This window comes from Phocoena sinus, chromosome 15 (genome assembly GCF_008692025.1).
Source record: "Phocoena sinus isolate mPhoSin1 chromosome 15, mPhoSin1.pri, whole genome shotgun sequence".
Lineage (NCBI taxonomy): Eukaryota > Metazoa > Chordata > Mammalia > Artiodactyla > Phocoenidae > Phocoena > Phocoena sinus.
In genome coordinates this window covers 29,325,073-29,339,132 of record NC_045777.1, presented here as the reverse complement: position 1 = coordinate 29,339,132, position 14,060 = coordinate 29,325,073, and the positions used below count along the sequence as shown (strand labels likewise).

The 14,060-nt window shown below is 50.3% G+C and overlaps 2 protein-coding genes and 5 non-coding genes across 11 annotated transcripts; 1 reads left to right on the top strand and 6 right to left on the bottom strand.

Moving 5' to 3' along the window:
- The first annotated feature begins 2,865 nt into the window (after nucleotides 1-2,865).
- IDH3B (isocitrate dehydrogenase (NAD(+)) 3 non-catalytic subunit beta) lies at nucleotides 2,866-8,002 on the top strand. Of its 3 annotated transcripts, XR_004345814.1 has the most exons (13): nucleotides 2,866-2,928; nucleotides 3,048-3,128; nucleotides 3,240-3,338; nucleotides 3,438-3,558; nucleotides 5,453-5,513; nucleotides 5,591-5,723; nucleotides 5,825-5,958; nucleotides 6,049-6,151; nucleotides 6,243-6,389; nucleotides 6,629-6,723; nucleotides 6,834-6,894; nucleotides 7,586-7,783; nucleotides 7,877-8,002. XR_004345814.1 is itself a non-coding variant. In XM_032605363.1 (12 exons), the coding sequence occupies exons 1-12, from the start codon at nucleotides 2,893-2,895 to the stop codon at nucleotides 7,955-7,957; spliced, it is 1,152 nt and encodes a 383-aa protein (XP_032461254.1). In that variant the 5' UTR covers nucleotides 2,866-2,892; the 3' UTR covers nucleotides 7,958-8,002. The 3 variants fall into 3 exon arrangements, 2 of the variants coding, with proteins under 2 accessions (XP_032461254.1, XP_032461253.1); XM_032605363.1 differs by lacking the exon at nucleotides 7,586-7,783; XM_032605362.1 differs by having other exon boundaries at nucleotides 7,586-8,002.
- NOP56 (NOP56 ribonucleoprotein) lies at nucleotides 8,002-13,515 on the bottom strand. Of its 3 annotated transcripts, none has more exons than XM_032605360.1 (12): nucleotides 13,440-13,515; nucleotides 13,208-13,297; nucleotides 12,633-12,747; nucleotides 11,886-12,047; nucleotides 11,530-11,728; nucleotides 10,973-11,160; nucleotides 10,740-10,891; nucleotides 10,459-10,559; nucleotides 9,946-10,094; nucleotides 9,609-9,730; nucleotides 9,287-9,424; nucleotides 8,002-8,466 (listed from the first exon to the last, which is right to left on the bottom strand). In XM_032605360.1, the coding sequence occupies exons 1-12, from the start codon at nucleotides 13,440-13,442 to the stop codon at nucleotides 8,092-8,094; spliced, it is 1,794 nt and encodes a 597-aa protein (XP_032461251.1). In that variant the 5' UTR covers nucleotides 13,443-13,515; the 3' UTR covers nucleotides 8,002-8,091. The 3 variants fall into 3 exon arrangements, 2 of the variants coding, with proteins under 2 accessions (XP_032461251.1, XP_032461252.1); XM_032605361.1 differs by lacking the exon at nucleotides 8,002-8,466 and adding an exon at nucleotides 8,714-9,126; XR_004345813.1 differs by having other exon boundaries at nucleotides 8,007-8,466; nucleotides 9,946-10,648; nucleotides 13,208-13,470.
- On the bottom strand, nucleotides 9,494-9,564 carry LOC116741025. Its single transcript, XR_004346004.1, has one exon. It is a non-coding gene; the product is annotated as a small nucleolar RNA SNORD57 (small nucleolar RNA).
- LOC116741027 lies at nucleotides 9,818-9,888 on the bottom strand. Its single transcript, XR_004346006.1, has one exon. It is a non-coding gene; the product is annotated as a small nucleolar RNA SNORD56 (small nucleolar RNA).
- On the bottom strand, nucleotides 10,311-10,396 carry LOC116741045. The gene has a single exon (XR_004346021.1). It is a non-coding gene; the product is annotated as a small nucleolar RNA SNORD86 (small nucleolar RNA).
- LOC116741037 lies at nucleotides 11,284-11,415 on the bottom strand. The gene has a single exon (XR_004346015.1). It is a non-coding gene; the product is annotated as a small nucleolar RNA SNORA51 (small nucleolar RNA).
- LOC116741047 lies at nucleotides 12,204-12,271 on the bottom strand. Its single transcript, XR_004346023.1, has one exon. It is a non-coding gene; the product is annotated as a small nucleolar RNA SNORD110 (small nucleolar RNA).
- Nucleotides 13,516-14,060: the final 545 nt, after the last annotated feature.

Below are 14,060 nucleotides of genomic sequence, written 5' to 3'. Positions count from 1 at the left end.
TACTCACTACTCCTTACTGTACCTCATCTCCTCAAACATGCCTGCTCTCCTCACTGGGTCCCAGTGCACCATGGCCATTCTCACCTCCACAGAATAGTAGCTGCCTTCTCCAGTTCTTTTTTGCCAGGTGGTGCATCCAGTCCAACTGCTTCTGGTGTTGGTCATTAACTGCTCACAGCTACCCCCTTCTCTGGGAGGGTTGTCCATGGTCAATGGAGCCTCCAAGAGCCAGAGATTCCTGGAAGATTTGCCCATGCAGGGCTGAAGCAGAGTTACTAAGCCTTGCCTCAAATTGGGACAACCCTGAGACATCATTCCTGCTCCAGGGCTCCCCAGAACAAGCTGAGGTAGACTCCAGCTGAGGCTACATCTTGCTGAGCTCCATCCCCTGCCCTCTTCTTAGGAAAGGATTCTAAATGCACAAACCAAAACAAATAGAATTACAAATAAAACTCACTACACTGATAATAATAATGCAACCTTGTAATACAGTGCTATTTGTGCTGCTTTTTTGGGCATTAAATAACAAAATCTAGCATTAGGTCAAATAATGTCAAAGTAGAGGTCAGAGTAAAGGATATTTCAGGATATCTGCCACAACTGAAATGCGGTATGAATTATAATTTCTATTAGTGACAAAGTCAAGGGTACTAAAGGTAGCACTACAATTTCACTCTACATTCATAATGATAGGAAATACTAAATTTCAGTTAGAGTTTAGTGAGAATAAAGATGTGATTTTTTTGATTTTCCCCTTCCAAGTTCATGGTACTGGTTTATATTCATGGACACCTGGAGCTCTGGTTAGGACCCCATTCTGGACAATTTATAGGCCTAGGAAACCGACATTCAATTCATCCAGCCTCATACTGAACACTCATATATGCTTCATAACAGTTAGAAGGGACAAGATGGTTTAACCTCCCTCACCTGCCCAAGAGTCTGGTTAAGGAACTTTTCAAGGGTCCTGACTGAACTTCCCTATTCTCAGGTAGTATCAGCGAGAGATGCCTTAATAGGGACTCGAAGTCCAGGAGAACTCACCAAACTCACCAGAAGAACACAATGGCCTTAGACAGTGATGGTCACATTTCCTTGGCCTGAATCAACTGGCATCCTTCATCAATTCCTTTCACCCTTTTGACAACCACATGGTGTTATACCAATTAGCAGATGTTGTTTGTCAGGCTGGGCTCAGATCTGTGCAGAATTTAGGGATGGAAATAATGTTGTAGTTGCCCTCAAGAAAATTAATATTTTCTGGGATGAAAAATAGATTATCAGAAATTAGACCAAGATGGCACTCTCTTCTTTCCCACCATAAATTTCCTAAAGTAACAGAAAATATAGTTTTTAAAAAGTGTAAATCTCCCACTTTTTCTCCATTAGAAAGAGTAATATTTGGGGCTTCCCTGGTGGCGCAGTGGTTGAGAGTCCGCCTACCAATGCAGGGAACACAGGTTCGTGCCCCGGTCCGGGAAGATCCCACATGCCGCGGAGTGGCTGGGCCCATGAGCTATGGCCACTGAGCCTGAGCGTCCGGAGCCTGTGCTCCGCAACGGGAGAGGCTACAACACTAAGAGGCCCGCGTACCACAAAAAAAAAAAAAAAGAGAGTAACATTTGGAAGAGAGAAATGGTGGTGGATGGCAATAGCAGTGTGGAACCGGGAACTAGGGAGTCTAAGGAGGCAAGATGGTGTGAATGTTTTCTGGTTTTGATTCTGGAGATGGAGGAGTATGTCATATTAATATTATACATTGATAAATTATTCAATTAGCTACAATATTAACAGCTTTTTCAGGTGTTCAAGCACTTTTCATGTGTTCAGGTTTCTTACGCATTTATTATCTAATTTAAATCTTTTCACCCAACAGTAGAGAATGTCCTTCCTAAAGGAATGCAGAAAAGAGACACAAAGCTTGTGCTTGATCCCCAAGATTAGAACCACTGCATTCTTTCCCTTGGGCTGGGAGAATGCTCTGCATCTTTTTGGATGGATTAGGTATACAAATCACCTAGTTAGTGGTTCGTAAATTTGTGTGTATCACCTGGGGGAGCCTGTTAGACATGTATTTTCTGGGGCCCCAATTCTGAGATTTGGATTCAGCAAGTCTGGGGTGACACTCATAAGTCTGCACTTTTAACAAGTGCCCCTGGTCCACTTGTGTCATCTGTTTTAGCCATGTCGTTTGTAAACAGCATGTGACTGGCAATTTAAAAATAGGTCTTAAATTCCCTTTTAGTCACACTTACAAGCTTGTAATTTCTGTCTCCAATTACAATCCTGCTCAGAGGAGTTCAGGCCTAGGATACACTATTAGGGAAACAACTGTCAGAGCAAAGAACAAGCCCACCTAGGAAAAAACAACAAGGAAACTTGATTAATACAGAGTAACCGGGCAGGCTAGGAGACTGAAGAAGCCAGACACACACACCTTCTCCCATGGATTGTGTGGCGTTCATTAATGCCTTTAGTGTCGGACATACGATTGTTCAGTGAGAATTGATTAAAAGAATAACAAATACGTGGACACATAAACATTAAGAAAAGACAGATTCTCCAGTATTGTTTTTCAACTTGTTATTAAACTCGTTTGATAAAATGAAACCTCATATTCGCCTTTAATGTTATTTTGAAGTTTCAACATAAATACGGTGTCTGAAAATAAAGCAATAGACAAAGCGGCGCTGTGCAGCATCACGGTCCAAGGGAAGTGGTGAGTAGAAATGGATGAACGCGGAGGAAGAAGAAGCGGAGGAAGAAGAACGGGTGGGAGGTTTCGGCTGGAGAAAATGAGCTTACCTCCCAGCATCAGTGCCGGACCGGAAATAGGGGCGCCGGGCCGCGCCGGCTTCCGGCGTCATTTCGCCGCGACTTCCTGTGGAGAGCATGGCGGTCCTTGGCGGTGTCCGCTGGGTGACCCGAGTGAGGCCCGGGGCATGCTGGGGTAGGCGGGAGGGCGGCGGGTTTGTACCGGGCTCACCGAAGTATTCGGGGCGTGAGGCTCCCAGATCCGACCTCAAAGGTTTATGTGACTGTCGTAGACGCTGGTCGCCGCCCCGAATCCCGGGGCATGGAGGAGCTTGTGTACCTCGGCCGTAGCGCAAGCCGCCTCGCGGAGCCAGGTAAGTGCAAGTCCGGCTCCGGTCTGGCCCACGCCCCGACCCCTCCTCTCCTGGCCTACCCCAGGACTCCTGCCCCAGCCCCAGCTCTAGCTCTGCTGACCCCGCTCGCAGGGCGAGGACGTGAGGGTGGAGGGCGCCTTTCCCGTGACTATGCTACCAGGAGACGGCGTGGGGCCTGAGCTGATGCACGCTGTCAAGGAGGTGTTCAAGGTGAGTGGCCTGGGGGAGTCAGCCAGCAGGGGCGATGGCCTGGGTTGGAAAGGACTTACTCGATTCTGACCCTGCGATTTTTGACACCTGCCCCTGAAGGCTGCCTCTGTCCCAGTGGAGTTCCAGGAGCATCACCTGAGCGAGGTGCAGAATATGGCATCTGAGGAGAAGCTGGAGCAGGTGCTGAGTTCCATGAAGGAGAACAAGGTGGCCATCATTGGTATGCGTGCCTCCTTGCTACCCCACCCATGTTAGTTAAAATCAAACGAATAAATGTTCATTAATCTTACCTCAGCACACACATAATACATTAACTCTCCCGACCTCCCGCCACTGGATTGGTGGCCATCAGTGGGAACCCACTTGGAAACCCAGGAATTGAGAGATCGTGTGCCTCTCATGCTGTCTATGCAGGAAGGCTCCATGAGTTTGTAGTCTGTCATGGGGCTACATTATGGGTCACCAAGTCTTGTTAACTGTGTTTCTAGAATGCCATTTCTAGCTGCTTCTTTTCTTTTGTCTTCCCTTCTGCTTTCCTACTGTAATCACCTCATTAGATTTTTTGGCTTTCAGTTCTGCCCCTATAGTCCATCCTCTACAGCTCTTTTCTTGGAAAAACCAGCATGACTTTCAGGCCCAGCCTTAGTGTAGGAGAGTAAGCTCTTTATGAGCTGACCCTCAGCTTTTCTGCCTTTGTTTCTACAACACTTGTTGTGTGCTTTGGTCACACCAGACTATATTAGTTTCCAAATACATGTACTGTCTTGACCTTTGCTGTTTCTTCTGCCACAGTGTTCTCCTTTTGGTGCCACCTGTCAGAATCTTCCTCACTCACTGTATTAGTTTCCTAGGGCTGCCATAACAAATTACCACAAACCTGGTGGCTTAAAATAACAGAAATGTATTCTCTACCAGTTCTGGAGGTCAGAATCCTGAAATTAAGGTGTTGGCAGAGCTCCTGAAGACTTGGGTAGAATCCTTCCTTGCCGCTTCCAGCTGTTGGTGGCTCCTGGCAGCTGCTGGCATTCCTCGGTGTTTCTTGGCTTCTGGATACATCAGTTCAGTCTCTGTCTCTGTCTTGATATGGTTTTCTCTACTCTGTGTCTGTGTATCTGTTTCTCCTTCTTTTCTTGTATAAGGACTTGTCGTGGGGTTTAGGACCTACTTGGATCCAGTGTGATTCCATCTCAAGATCCTTAACTTATTATATCTGCAGACACTGTTTTCCCAAATAAGGTCACATTTACAGGTTCTGGGGGTTAGGACATGGGCATATCATTTGGGTGGTTCACTATTCAACCTAGTACACTCACTCAACCTAAGGTCTGGCTGAAGTGCCAGCTGTTCTATGATACTTCCTGATGTTACCAGAGGGAATTTCTTCTCTGTGCTCCTGTGCGTGTTGGTAATACCTCTCCCATGGTATTTATCATTTCTTTCATATTAACTGTCTTCCCCCAATGCATTGTTTGCCCCTTGAGGACAGGAATTTGTGTTGTGTTTTTTGGTTGATATCCCTAGTGCCTGACACATGATATTCAGTAAGTGCTGGTTGAGAAGATGTCAAATACATAGACATAGAAACATCAAGAAAGGTCATGGATCCCCTAGATTGTTTCTCAACCTATTAAACCGAGGCTCTTTTTTTTTTTTTGAATTTATTTATTTATTTTGGCTGCACTGGGTCTTAGGTGCGGCACACGGGATCTTTAGTTGTGGCATGCATGTGGGATCTAGTTCCCCGACCAGGGATCGAACCTGAGCCCCCTGCATTGGGAGTGCAAAGTCTTACCCACTGGACCACCAGGGAAGTCCCGAAACCCAGGCTCTTTGATAACATGAGAAAATTCTTTTCTGTCCTTTTAGGTCATTTTGAAGTTTCAACATAAATTAAATTTGGTGACTAGAAATGAAACAGTGGGCAGAATGTTTCTGGTTTTAACTACATTATTTTCCTTTGCCCCGTGCCTCCAGAGGCATTTAATGTCACTCATTTGGGAGTGGGAGATGGGAGTCTGGGGGGGATCACTGAGGGGATTGGACACCAATCTGGGTTCCCTTGGGCTTGGCCTGTGCCTAACACCCCCCCTCCCACCTCAACTTTGTTTATGCAGGAAAGATCCACACCCCGATGGAGTATAAGGGGGAACTAGCCTCCTACGATATGCGACTGAGGTAGGTGGTGGGAGGACATGGGTGAGTGGGGTACTGGGGCACCAGGCACAGTGCTCATGGCTCTGCCCCATCCCCAGGCGTAAGTTGGACTTGTTTGCCAACGTAGTCCATGTGAAGTCACTTCCTGGGTACAAGACTCGACACAACAATCTAGATTTGGTGATTATTCGAGAGCAGACAGAAGGGGAGTACAGCTCTCTGGAACACGAGGTGAGGCCCTAGAAATCGCAGAGGGCAGGGGTGAAGGGGGGAGAGAGGCACAGCTCCTTCCCTTTTTTCTAGTGTCACCCAGCTTCTTCTCTCTTACGCAGAGTGCGAGGGGCGTGATTGAGTGCCTGAAGATTGTCACTCGAACCAAATCTCAGCGGATCGCAAAGTTCGCCTTTGACTATGCCACTAAGAAGGGGCGGGGCAAGGTCACAGCTGTCCACAAGGCCAATATCATGTGAGGGACATGGCTTTGCATGGGGTAGGTTCATGGGAAGGTAGCTCCCTGCACTCTATCGGCTGAGTGTTCCCTTTGGTCCATGGACAGGAAACTGGGGGATGGGTTGTTCCTGCAGTGCTGTGAGGAAGTTGCTGAACTGTACCCCAAGATCAAGTTTGAGACAATGATCATAGACAACTGCTGCATGCAGGTGAGGCCCTCCCGGTGTGCCCGTTCTCAGTGCTGAGCAAGGCAGGGAATAGGATTTACGTCTCTCCTCCATGCCCACATTTTGCCCCCAGCTGGTGCAGAATCCTTACCAGTTTGATGTGCTGGTGATGCCCAACCTCTATGGGAACATTATTGACAATCTGGCTGCTGGCCTGGTTGGGGGAGCTGGTGTGGTCCCTGGTGAGAGCTACAGTGCAGAGTATGCAGTCTTTGAGACGGTGAGTGAAGTCACCACCTCCCTCAGCCCTCTCTGTGCCCTTCTTCTGACCTCAGGTCCCCTTGATAGCTCTCCCCCAGTGCATCCCCCTCCTAAGTGACCCTGGCCTGCTTCTGTCCTCCCAACCCTTACATCTTGTCGGTGTTCCTGGCTTGACCTTTCATCCTAATGCCCTTCCCTGACCTCAGCTTCTGCAGAATGTCTGCCCCCAGTGACTCTGGCCTGCTCCTCTTTCCACAGGGTGCCCGGCATCCATTTGCCCAGGCGGTGGGCAGGAATATAGCCAACCCCACAGCCATGCTGTTGTCAGCTTCCAACATGCTGCGGCATCTCAAGTAGGTCACTGTCGGCCCGGGGAGGCCGTTGGCTGTTCGGGGAGCACAGGTGGGGAAATCAGGGGGATGATGTGGGGGGAATCTCAGTTTCTTTCTGTCCACATTGACAGTCTCGAGCATCATTCCAACACGATTGCAGATGCGGTGAAGAAGGTGATCAAAGTCGGCAAGGTGAGTTTAGAAAGGCTGTGGGGTTTAGGGTCTCGGCAGGACTTTCTGGGGAACCTGAGTTGGGGCCTCCTTTCCCTCCAGGTCCCAAGAGCCTCTGCTCTCTGCTTTTCCCCCAGTCCTGTCAGGGCTGTTCACTTCCCTTCTCTTGGCTGTTTCATCCTCTTGATCTCCTTTGCCTCCTAGTTCCCATCTGCTATTCCCTCTTTCCTGCTCCATCCATTGGCACTTTAATTGGCCATCTTAATGCAGAACTTACAGCTTCCTATCTAAGCAGAGATGGAGGAGCAGAGGGAGATAGCTGGCAGGATGAGGCACCAGTGCCACTTCCTCCACACCTGGAAGCCCATCCTCATCCGCCATTCCCCTGCCAGTCATCTGTGCTTCCACCTGGTCTTCTCTATTTCCCCCGAGGCATCCTTCTCCTGTCTCCAATCTGCATTTCCCTTCTCACTCATGCTCAGCTTCCCACCCTCGCCCAGGCCACAGCAGAACTCGGAACAGTGGCTCTGGCCCTCAAAAGACAGGAATGGATGGGTCCATGCTCTTCCAAACCTGGCCACCTCCTTGCATCCTGCTGCATTGTCTTCTTTTTCTGGCCTTGTCACCCTCTTTGGATTCCATTTCCATCATACTTCCCTGCCTTCATGGGCTCTCTTTTCTTCCCCACGGCTGTTGCCGGTGGTGGCTGTAGGTGCGGACTCGAGACATGGGCGGCTACAGCACCACAACCGACTTCATCAAGTCTGTCATCGGCCACCTGCACCCCTATGGGGGCTAGAGCCCTTTATTCCCTCCAGCCTCACAAGGACCATACACCTCCCTTCAGTACAGTGGACCAGAGAAGAGCCCTAAACCTGTAGACCATTATCACCTTCTGGGCAGAGCCTAGGTTGTCTGGGGCTGGCTTCCTTAGGGAACTTAGGTGGTGGGGGGTTAGGGATGGGGCCCAGGCCACAGAGGTGATGACAGTTCTCCCCCACAGGTTCGAACTTCTCACATGGGTGGTTATGCCACCTGCCAAGACTTCACTGAGGCGGTCATTGGTGCCCTGTCCAACCCATAGGTCCCACCATGTAAGGTGTCCAATAAAACATATGACATGATATGACTCGTGAATTTGTTTTTATTTTTATTGGGCTATAGGGGATGGGCTGGGAAATATCTCTGTAGTTATGCCCTACTAGGGAAATGTCCATTCTAATTTTCCTGGGATAGCTTTCGGAGCTTTTTCTTTTTCTTTTTCTTTGAGCTGCTGTTCTTGCTGGCAGCAGCCTCTTCAGGTCCACTGCTAAGAGGCTCCTCCTTGGAAGAGAATTTCCTCTTTTTCTTGGGGACCCTCTTGTTTCCTGACTCTTCAGGGTCACTCTCTGGTTCCTCTTTGGGGAACGATTTCTTCCTCTTGGTAAGACTTCCACTGCCAGCTGTCTCTTCAAGATCACTAACCAGCTCCTCCTTGGGAAAAGATTTCTTTTTTTTGGGTTTGGAGGAGACAGATGGGTCTTCCATTCCATTCTCCTGAGGAGCCTCCTGGGGCTTTTGCTTTTTCTTCTTTTTGGGTCTTTCACTTGTCTCCTGATGGCAGAAAGGGAAAAATGGGCATGAAAGAGTGTCATCCATTGTATGAACACGTGCACACACCCCGTTAGAATTCCAGCTGTTAAGTACCCAGGGCAGAAAGACTGGTGGATAGAAATGGTGTTAAAATTGTCCAGTGTTTCTGGGATGATTTTTAAATTGTATGGCAGGTGACCCCCCCCCCCCCGCCCCCCCCGGCCAATCACTTAGAAGGTAGGGGGAATACACAATTATCTAAGCCCAATAAGACCACCACCCCCCACGCCCCGGCCAATCACTTAAAAAGTAGGGAGAATACACAATTATCTAAGCCCAATAAGTAATTTACAGAAAACCCTACCATGCTGGTTGCAAAAGAATCATGACACCAAGTTCCAGAGTGGACCCTGAAACATTGGCAGACTGGGCACAATGACAATCCCAGGGAGAATGATTCTAACATAGCACACTGGAGCCCTCCCTGCCCTCAACCCCCAGTATGAAATGCTACCATTTCTAGATATGTCTGGGAACAAGCAGAGCAGGAATTTACACTACCCACAGTTGAGGACTCCTGGGAAGCAGCCAAGGACAGAACACACTAGCCCAGTGAACAGGTGTTGCTACAAACCAGCGCTCTGGGCTCTTGAGCGAGTTCTCTCAGCACCTATCTCCTTCCTATAGAATCAAGAGGTAGTTTTAGAGGTTTCAGATCCTTATTTCAGTCCAAAAGCCTGTATTCCAGACCTTGACTTGAGGTGGCATATCCTCTGTTCTGCTGTTTTCTGTCCTATGGCTTAAGATCTTCACCCAGGGGTAAGGGCTGTCTACTACTGACCTCACATTCCTCCAGGGTACTACTGCTGTTTTCTGAAGACGCCAGGGCAATCGCAGCCAGCCTTTTCTTTTCCTTCTTCAAGCGTTTCTTCTCCTGTTTCTCCAGCTTTCTAGTAATCTCAGCAGCCGCTTCCTCTGCCTGGCCAAAGAAAAGTGCTGAGAAGGCTTGAAGACCTCTGGTTCCCCAGGTCTCTCTCTTGGCTTTATTGGATCAGGCTCATTAAATCAGTTTTATGCCTCCACTCTACATGGTCAGGCTAAGACAGTTCATCAACTCCAACAGCCAGCTCTGGTTCTCCCCACCTGACCTGACCCAAACTGACCTGAACCATTGCCTCCTTCATGACATCCAGATTCTTTCGTGGAATCTCTCCAGTCTCATAGAAGGACAGCCGCTCCTCAACTTGTTCTCGAAGCTTCTCCCCAAATACACTGGTAGGTACCTCTGGATATGCATGTAAGTAAACATAGCACGTCAGTCTCTAAAGGGACAAACCACTCACCACCCCCAGTATTCCCTCTACCCTCAGCTTCACTCAGACCCAAAGTATCAACACTCACTAGGTGAACTGCTGTTGACGAAAAATACTGCCATCATTGTAGAAGCTGCTAGGGTAGTCAGCCTCCCTCCCTCCCAACTGCCAACTTCCCCACCCATACCAGAGAAGCAATCAATTCGTGAGGCAATACTGCATTTGTTTGCCAGGTATCGGGAGATGCGGCCTTTGTTCTTGGCAGCTGCTCGGCCAATGAAGGTAGAGTGGAAAATGAGTCCATATTTTGGGGTGTTACCCCTTGTCTTCAGGGCTCTGGGAGAAGAATATTCAGCGGAGAGTTTTAAGATCAGAAATTTCAACCGTGTTAGCTAAGGCAGCGCCTCCCTTCCCCTCTTCCCCGTTTCCAGGTAAGCCTCAGGCCGGGATGGGTCTCTACCCCACCTCATGCCAAGCCACCACTCCCAGAGGCAGAGGGAAGGCATCCAATGTCGCTGACCTGGAAAGTTGGTCCCTGTGCTGGGCCCAGGGAATCACTCAGACACCAGGACTGGCCATCACCCCCATAGCAGAGGCCTGTACAGGTCAGGGAGCCCTGGTCAACCATCACCGTGATCCCCAAACAAGCAGTGGGCACCAGAAGTGGCACCTGAGTGTGGGCAGGTGCCCTCACTGGTACCTGAACAGGGCCTTTTCAGCCCCAAGGATCTGCACTGTGGATGCTGGATACTTGGCCAGATTGGTGAGACTGCCAGCGTGAGCAATGAGACGTGCACCTACCTGGAGAAGGATTCAAGGAATTAGAGAAGCTGGGATTGCCAACCTACCAACTGCATAATCCTGCTTCACCTCCTCCCCATCAAGTACAACTGAGGAAGATATGATGGGTCAGGACATACAGCAATACAAATATACATGGTAATTCCTTAATCCCCCATTTTTTGGTTTCCCATGACGCACCGCTTCCCCAATTAGGGCGGATAGACTGGGGGCTACTTGGCTCATCTTGGATCGCAGGTAAGTGTGTAGGCTTTGGCGGTACTCTGACAAAGACACCACACGACTGGAGAAGCTCTCGATGTTTATCAAGTCAATGGCTGATATGTCCATGCCTAAGGGACATCAAGTATGAATGCAGGAGCCCAGTATTCAGAGCCCTGTACCTTATTTTGGCTGCCAGGCTCTATACTGACCCATGGAGGACCGCGAGGCATCCAGAATAGCCTTAGCCTTGGCTGCATCCATTGTCAGCTCCTCCAGCTTCTCCAACTTTTCTTCATTCAGCTCCCTTCGGTTTCCAATGAACTGAGCAAGGCGGCAGTATGTAGCATTGTCATTGATGATCTTTACCAGTTCAGGAAAGTGATATCCATACCACTCCCTGCAAAGAGCCACAATCACTCCATGGCCCAGCTGCCATGTCTCAAAGCTATAGCCTCAGCCCTCTCCAGATCTACTCTTTGCCTGGAGGAAACCGGAACAAATCAGATCCAAAACCTCAACTCCATGTCCCCCCATTCACAATACAGACCAGACAAAGGGCCTGGGCTGAGGTGTATATGAGGTGCGTTTACTCTGCCTCCTCTTTCTATACAGTCAGTGTAAGAACACAGCCTGTGGTAAGCACCAGGAGGCCCAGCTCCGCCCCACGTGGTTCTACCCACAGGAGCCAGTCCTGATTTCAAGATTCAAAATTAGCTAAACCACAGACCCAAGACCTTGTTTCTAAGGGGTCACCCCTGCACTTTACCTGACACGCATGGAGAAGGTATTGATGTCCTTATCCAGCTGGTCCAGGAGGCTAATGGACTGGATAATCATATTGTCCACTCGGTTCACATTAAACTTAACTTTGGCACGAGAATAGCTGTGTCCCAGCCCCAGCTGGGCTTTACAAGCAGACAGATCAGTCAGACCCTTCACCAGGTTGTGGAAGTGCAGACGGACTCCTGGAGGAGGGCAAGACTGTGAGCAAGGAAGGGCTGAGCTAGCTCCTGCACCCATGGGCACCAGCCAAGCAGGAGGGCTTCCAAAAAGCAACCTTAAGCCTAATGAGTTTCTAGACACCCCCACCCAGAACTCAAAAATGTCAATAGATGGTCTCACCTCGAAGGATCTCGGCTATGACACCTCCAGTCTGGCAGTTGTACCCTAACTCCTCTTGTATAGCAGCACCTATCTTGGGGTCCCCAACTCCCAGGAGCACTTTCTTCTTTTTGGATGGTAGGTGAGTCTCCAAGAGCAGGCGGAGGTCCTCATGAACAACACCTCAGGGCAAAGAACAGAGATCCCACTAACATGCTGAAGGATGCTTAAATTATAAAAAGGAATCCTGTCCCCTCAACTGATCACTGACAGACTGATCTTACGTTGGTCTCGCAGAGCATGCTAGGACGGTGTGCCTAGAGCCCTCCCCTTCAGGCTTTGCTCAGAGACATGGAGACATCAGTGATCATACTCAGGGGATTGACAGACTCAGGTCATCACTGCAAAGCCTGCATCAACCATGGGAGGAACACGACTCGGGCCCAATAACGTAAGTATAAAATACATTACTGAAAGCTTAAAAAACACCCTGGAGCACAACAGGAGCATTTAGTACTGGATTTACCTTCTGGGACCAAACCTCTTTCTCTTGGCTTTTGGTATCAAAATCAATTGAACAAAGTAGCAGAAAACCACATTTGATTGGGTCTAGTATTATACCAGGCCCCCCACCCCTGCCAGATTTCATTTAGGAATCACTTATCACTACAGTGCCCACAAGAAATAAGGCCTACATCCTAGACTGTGCAATTTAAAAGGTTAACAGTAGCAGGCTTATCTCCCTAAAATATTTAGTGGCAAACTCACCTTCAGACACAGCGTTGGCATTTTCCAAGGCAACCTGGGACGAGGAAAAGGGACAAAAAGCCACGAGACGAACGATGTTGTGGAACTTGCCCAGGTTCAGCACGCACTCCTCCACCTGGGGGAGAGAAAGACGATGAGTAGTTTCCTTCCCTCCCTCTTGCCTCTAGGGCGCAGTAAAGCAGCTGCAGGTCTGGACCAACCGAACACTTTAAAAATGAACGGATCACGGGCCCTAAATCCCGGTTCCGCTTCATCGGTACGGGGTGGAGTCCGGGAGACTTACTTTCTTATATTTTTGCATTTTTCATATAGAGTTTTATTTGCTCTTTACGCAAAAATGAAAATCTGCATTTTGTAGAGAGTGCACACAAATTCGAATGCGGGAGACTTACTCTTAAATGCTTCTAACACGATTCTAATCACGAATGCAGGTAAGCACCCCCTGCTCTTGAGCTGTAGCGCACAGCGCACCCCCCAACGCGCGGCCGGCCACGTGGGAGCGCGCGGTGCATGCTGGGGCCCGCGCTGCCCGAGGGGCTGCGGCGCGGCCGGGAGAGCCCACCGCGTCCACTCACCTGCGGCAGCAGCAGGCTTATCTCCTCTACTTCCTTCAGCGCCAGCAGCGCGTAGCCAACCGCATGCTCGAAGAGCACGTGCAGCAGCACCTGGAAAAGGAGCCGGGGCGCGAGCGTCAGCGCGGCCCCCGCGTTCGCCTGGCTTCGCTCCCCGGGGAGGCCCGGGCCCCGGCCAGAACCCAGGCCCAAACCATGGCCTCCGCCTCGCCGGCAACCCGCAACCACTCCTCACCATGGCGCTCGCTCCTGGCCCGGCTCGCACTGCGGCGAGCGGGTTCTGGAGCGCAGAACCAGGCTCCGGAGGCCACGCCCCCGCGTCGTCGGCCAATCAGAGGCGGGGGACTGTACCTTTCCGCGCCTTCGGAGGGGGTTCGCCGGGGTGGTACGGCCCGCAGGGCTGGGGCGCGAGTGCGGACTAGCGGGCTTTTTCCGGCCTCGGCTGAGGCTTGGTTGCCGGGGACGCGCGGGGCAGAGGGGGCAAAACGGTTTGGAAAGGCTCTTTTCCGGATAACTGTCCAATCCCTCATGTTTTCATCCTGTAAATTACGGGCAGCAGAGCTCTGTGGAATCCGGGCTGGAGGCCCCCGCGGGGGCCGCGGCGATCCTTCCGGGCAGAAACTATTGCGGAGCCCACTGTCCTCAGCGCCGGGGATCTCTGGACCCAGGCGACCGCATGACCCCTTTCGGCTCCGCCGGGCACTGGGGACGACCCTGTCTGGAGCCCCGGGTCCGCGCGCCTTCCCCTCCTTACCGGGACGGAAGCGGGGCCTGGGGTGCGCTGGCGCAGACCCTGAGGCATCGTGATTCCTAGTGGCTGGCTTCGTGCTTTTAAATTGTTTTTTATTTCTTCTTA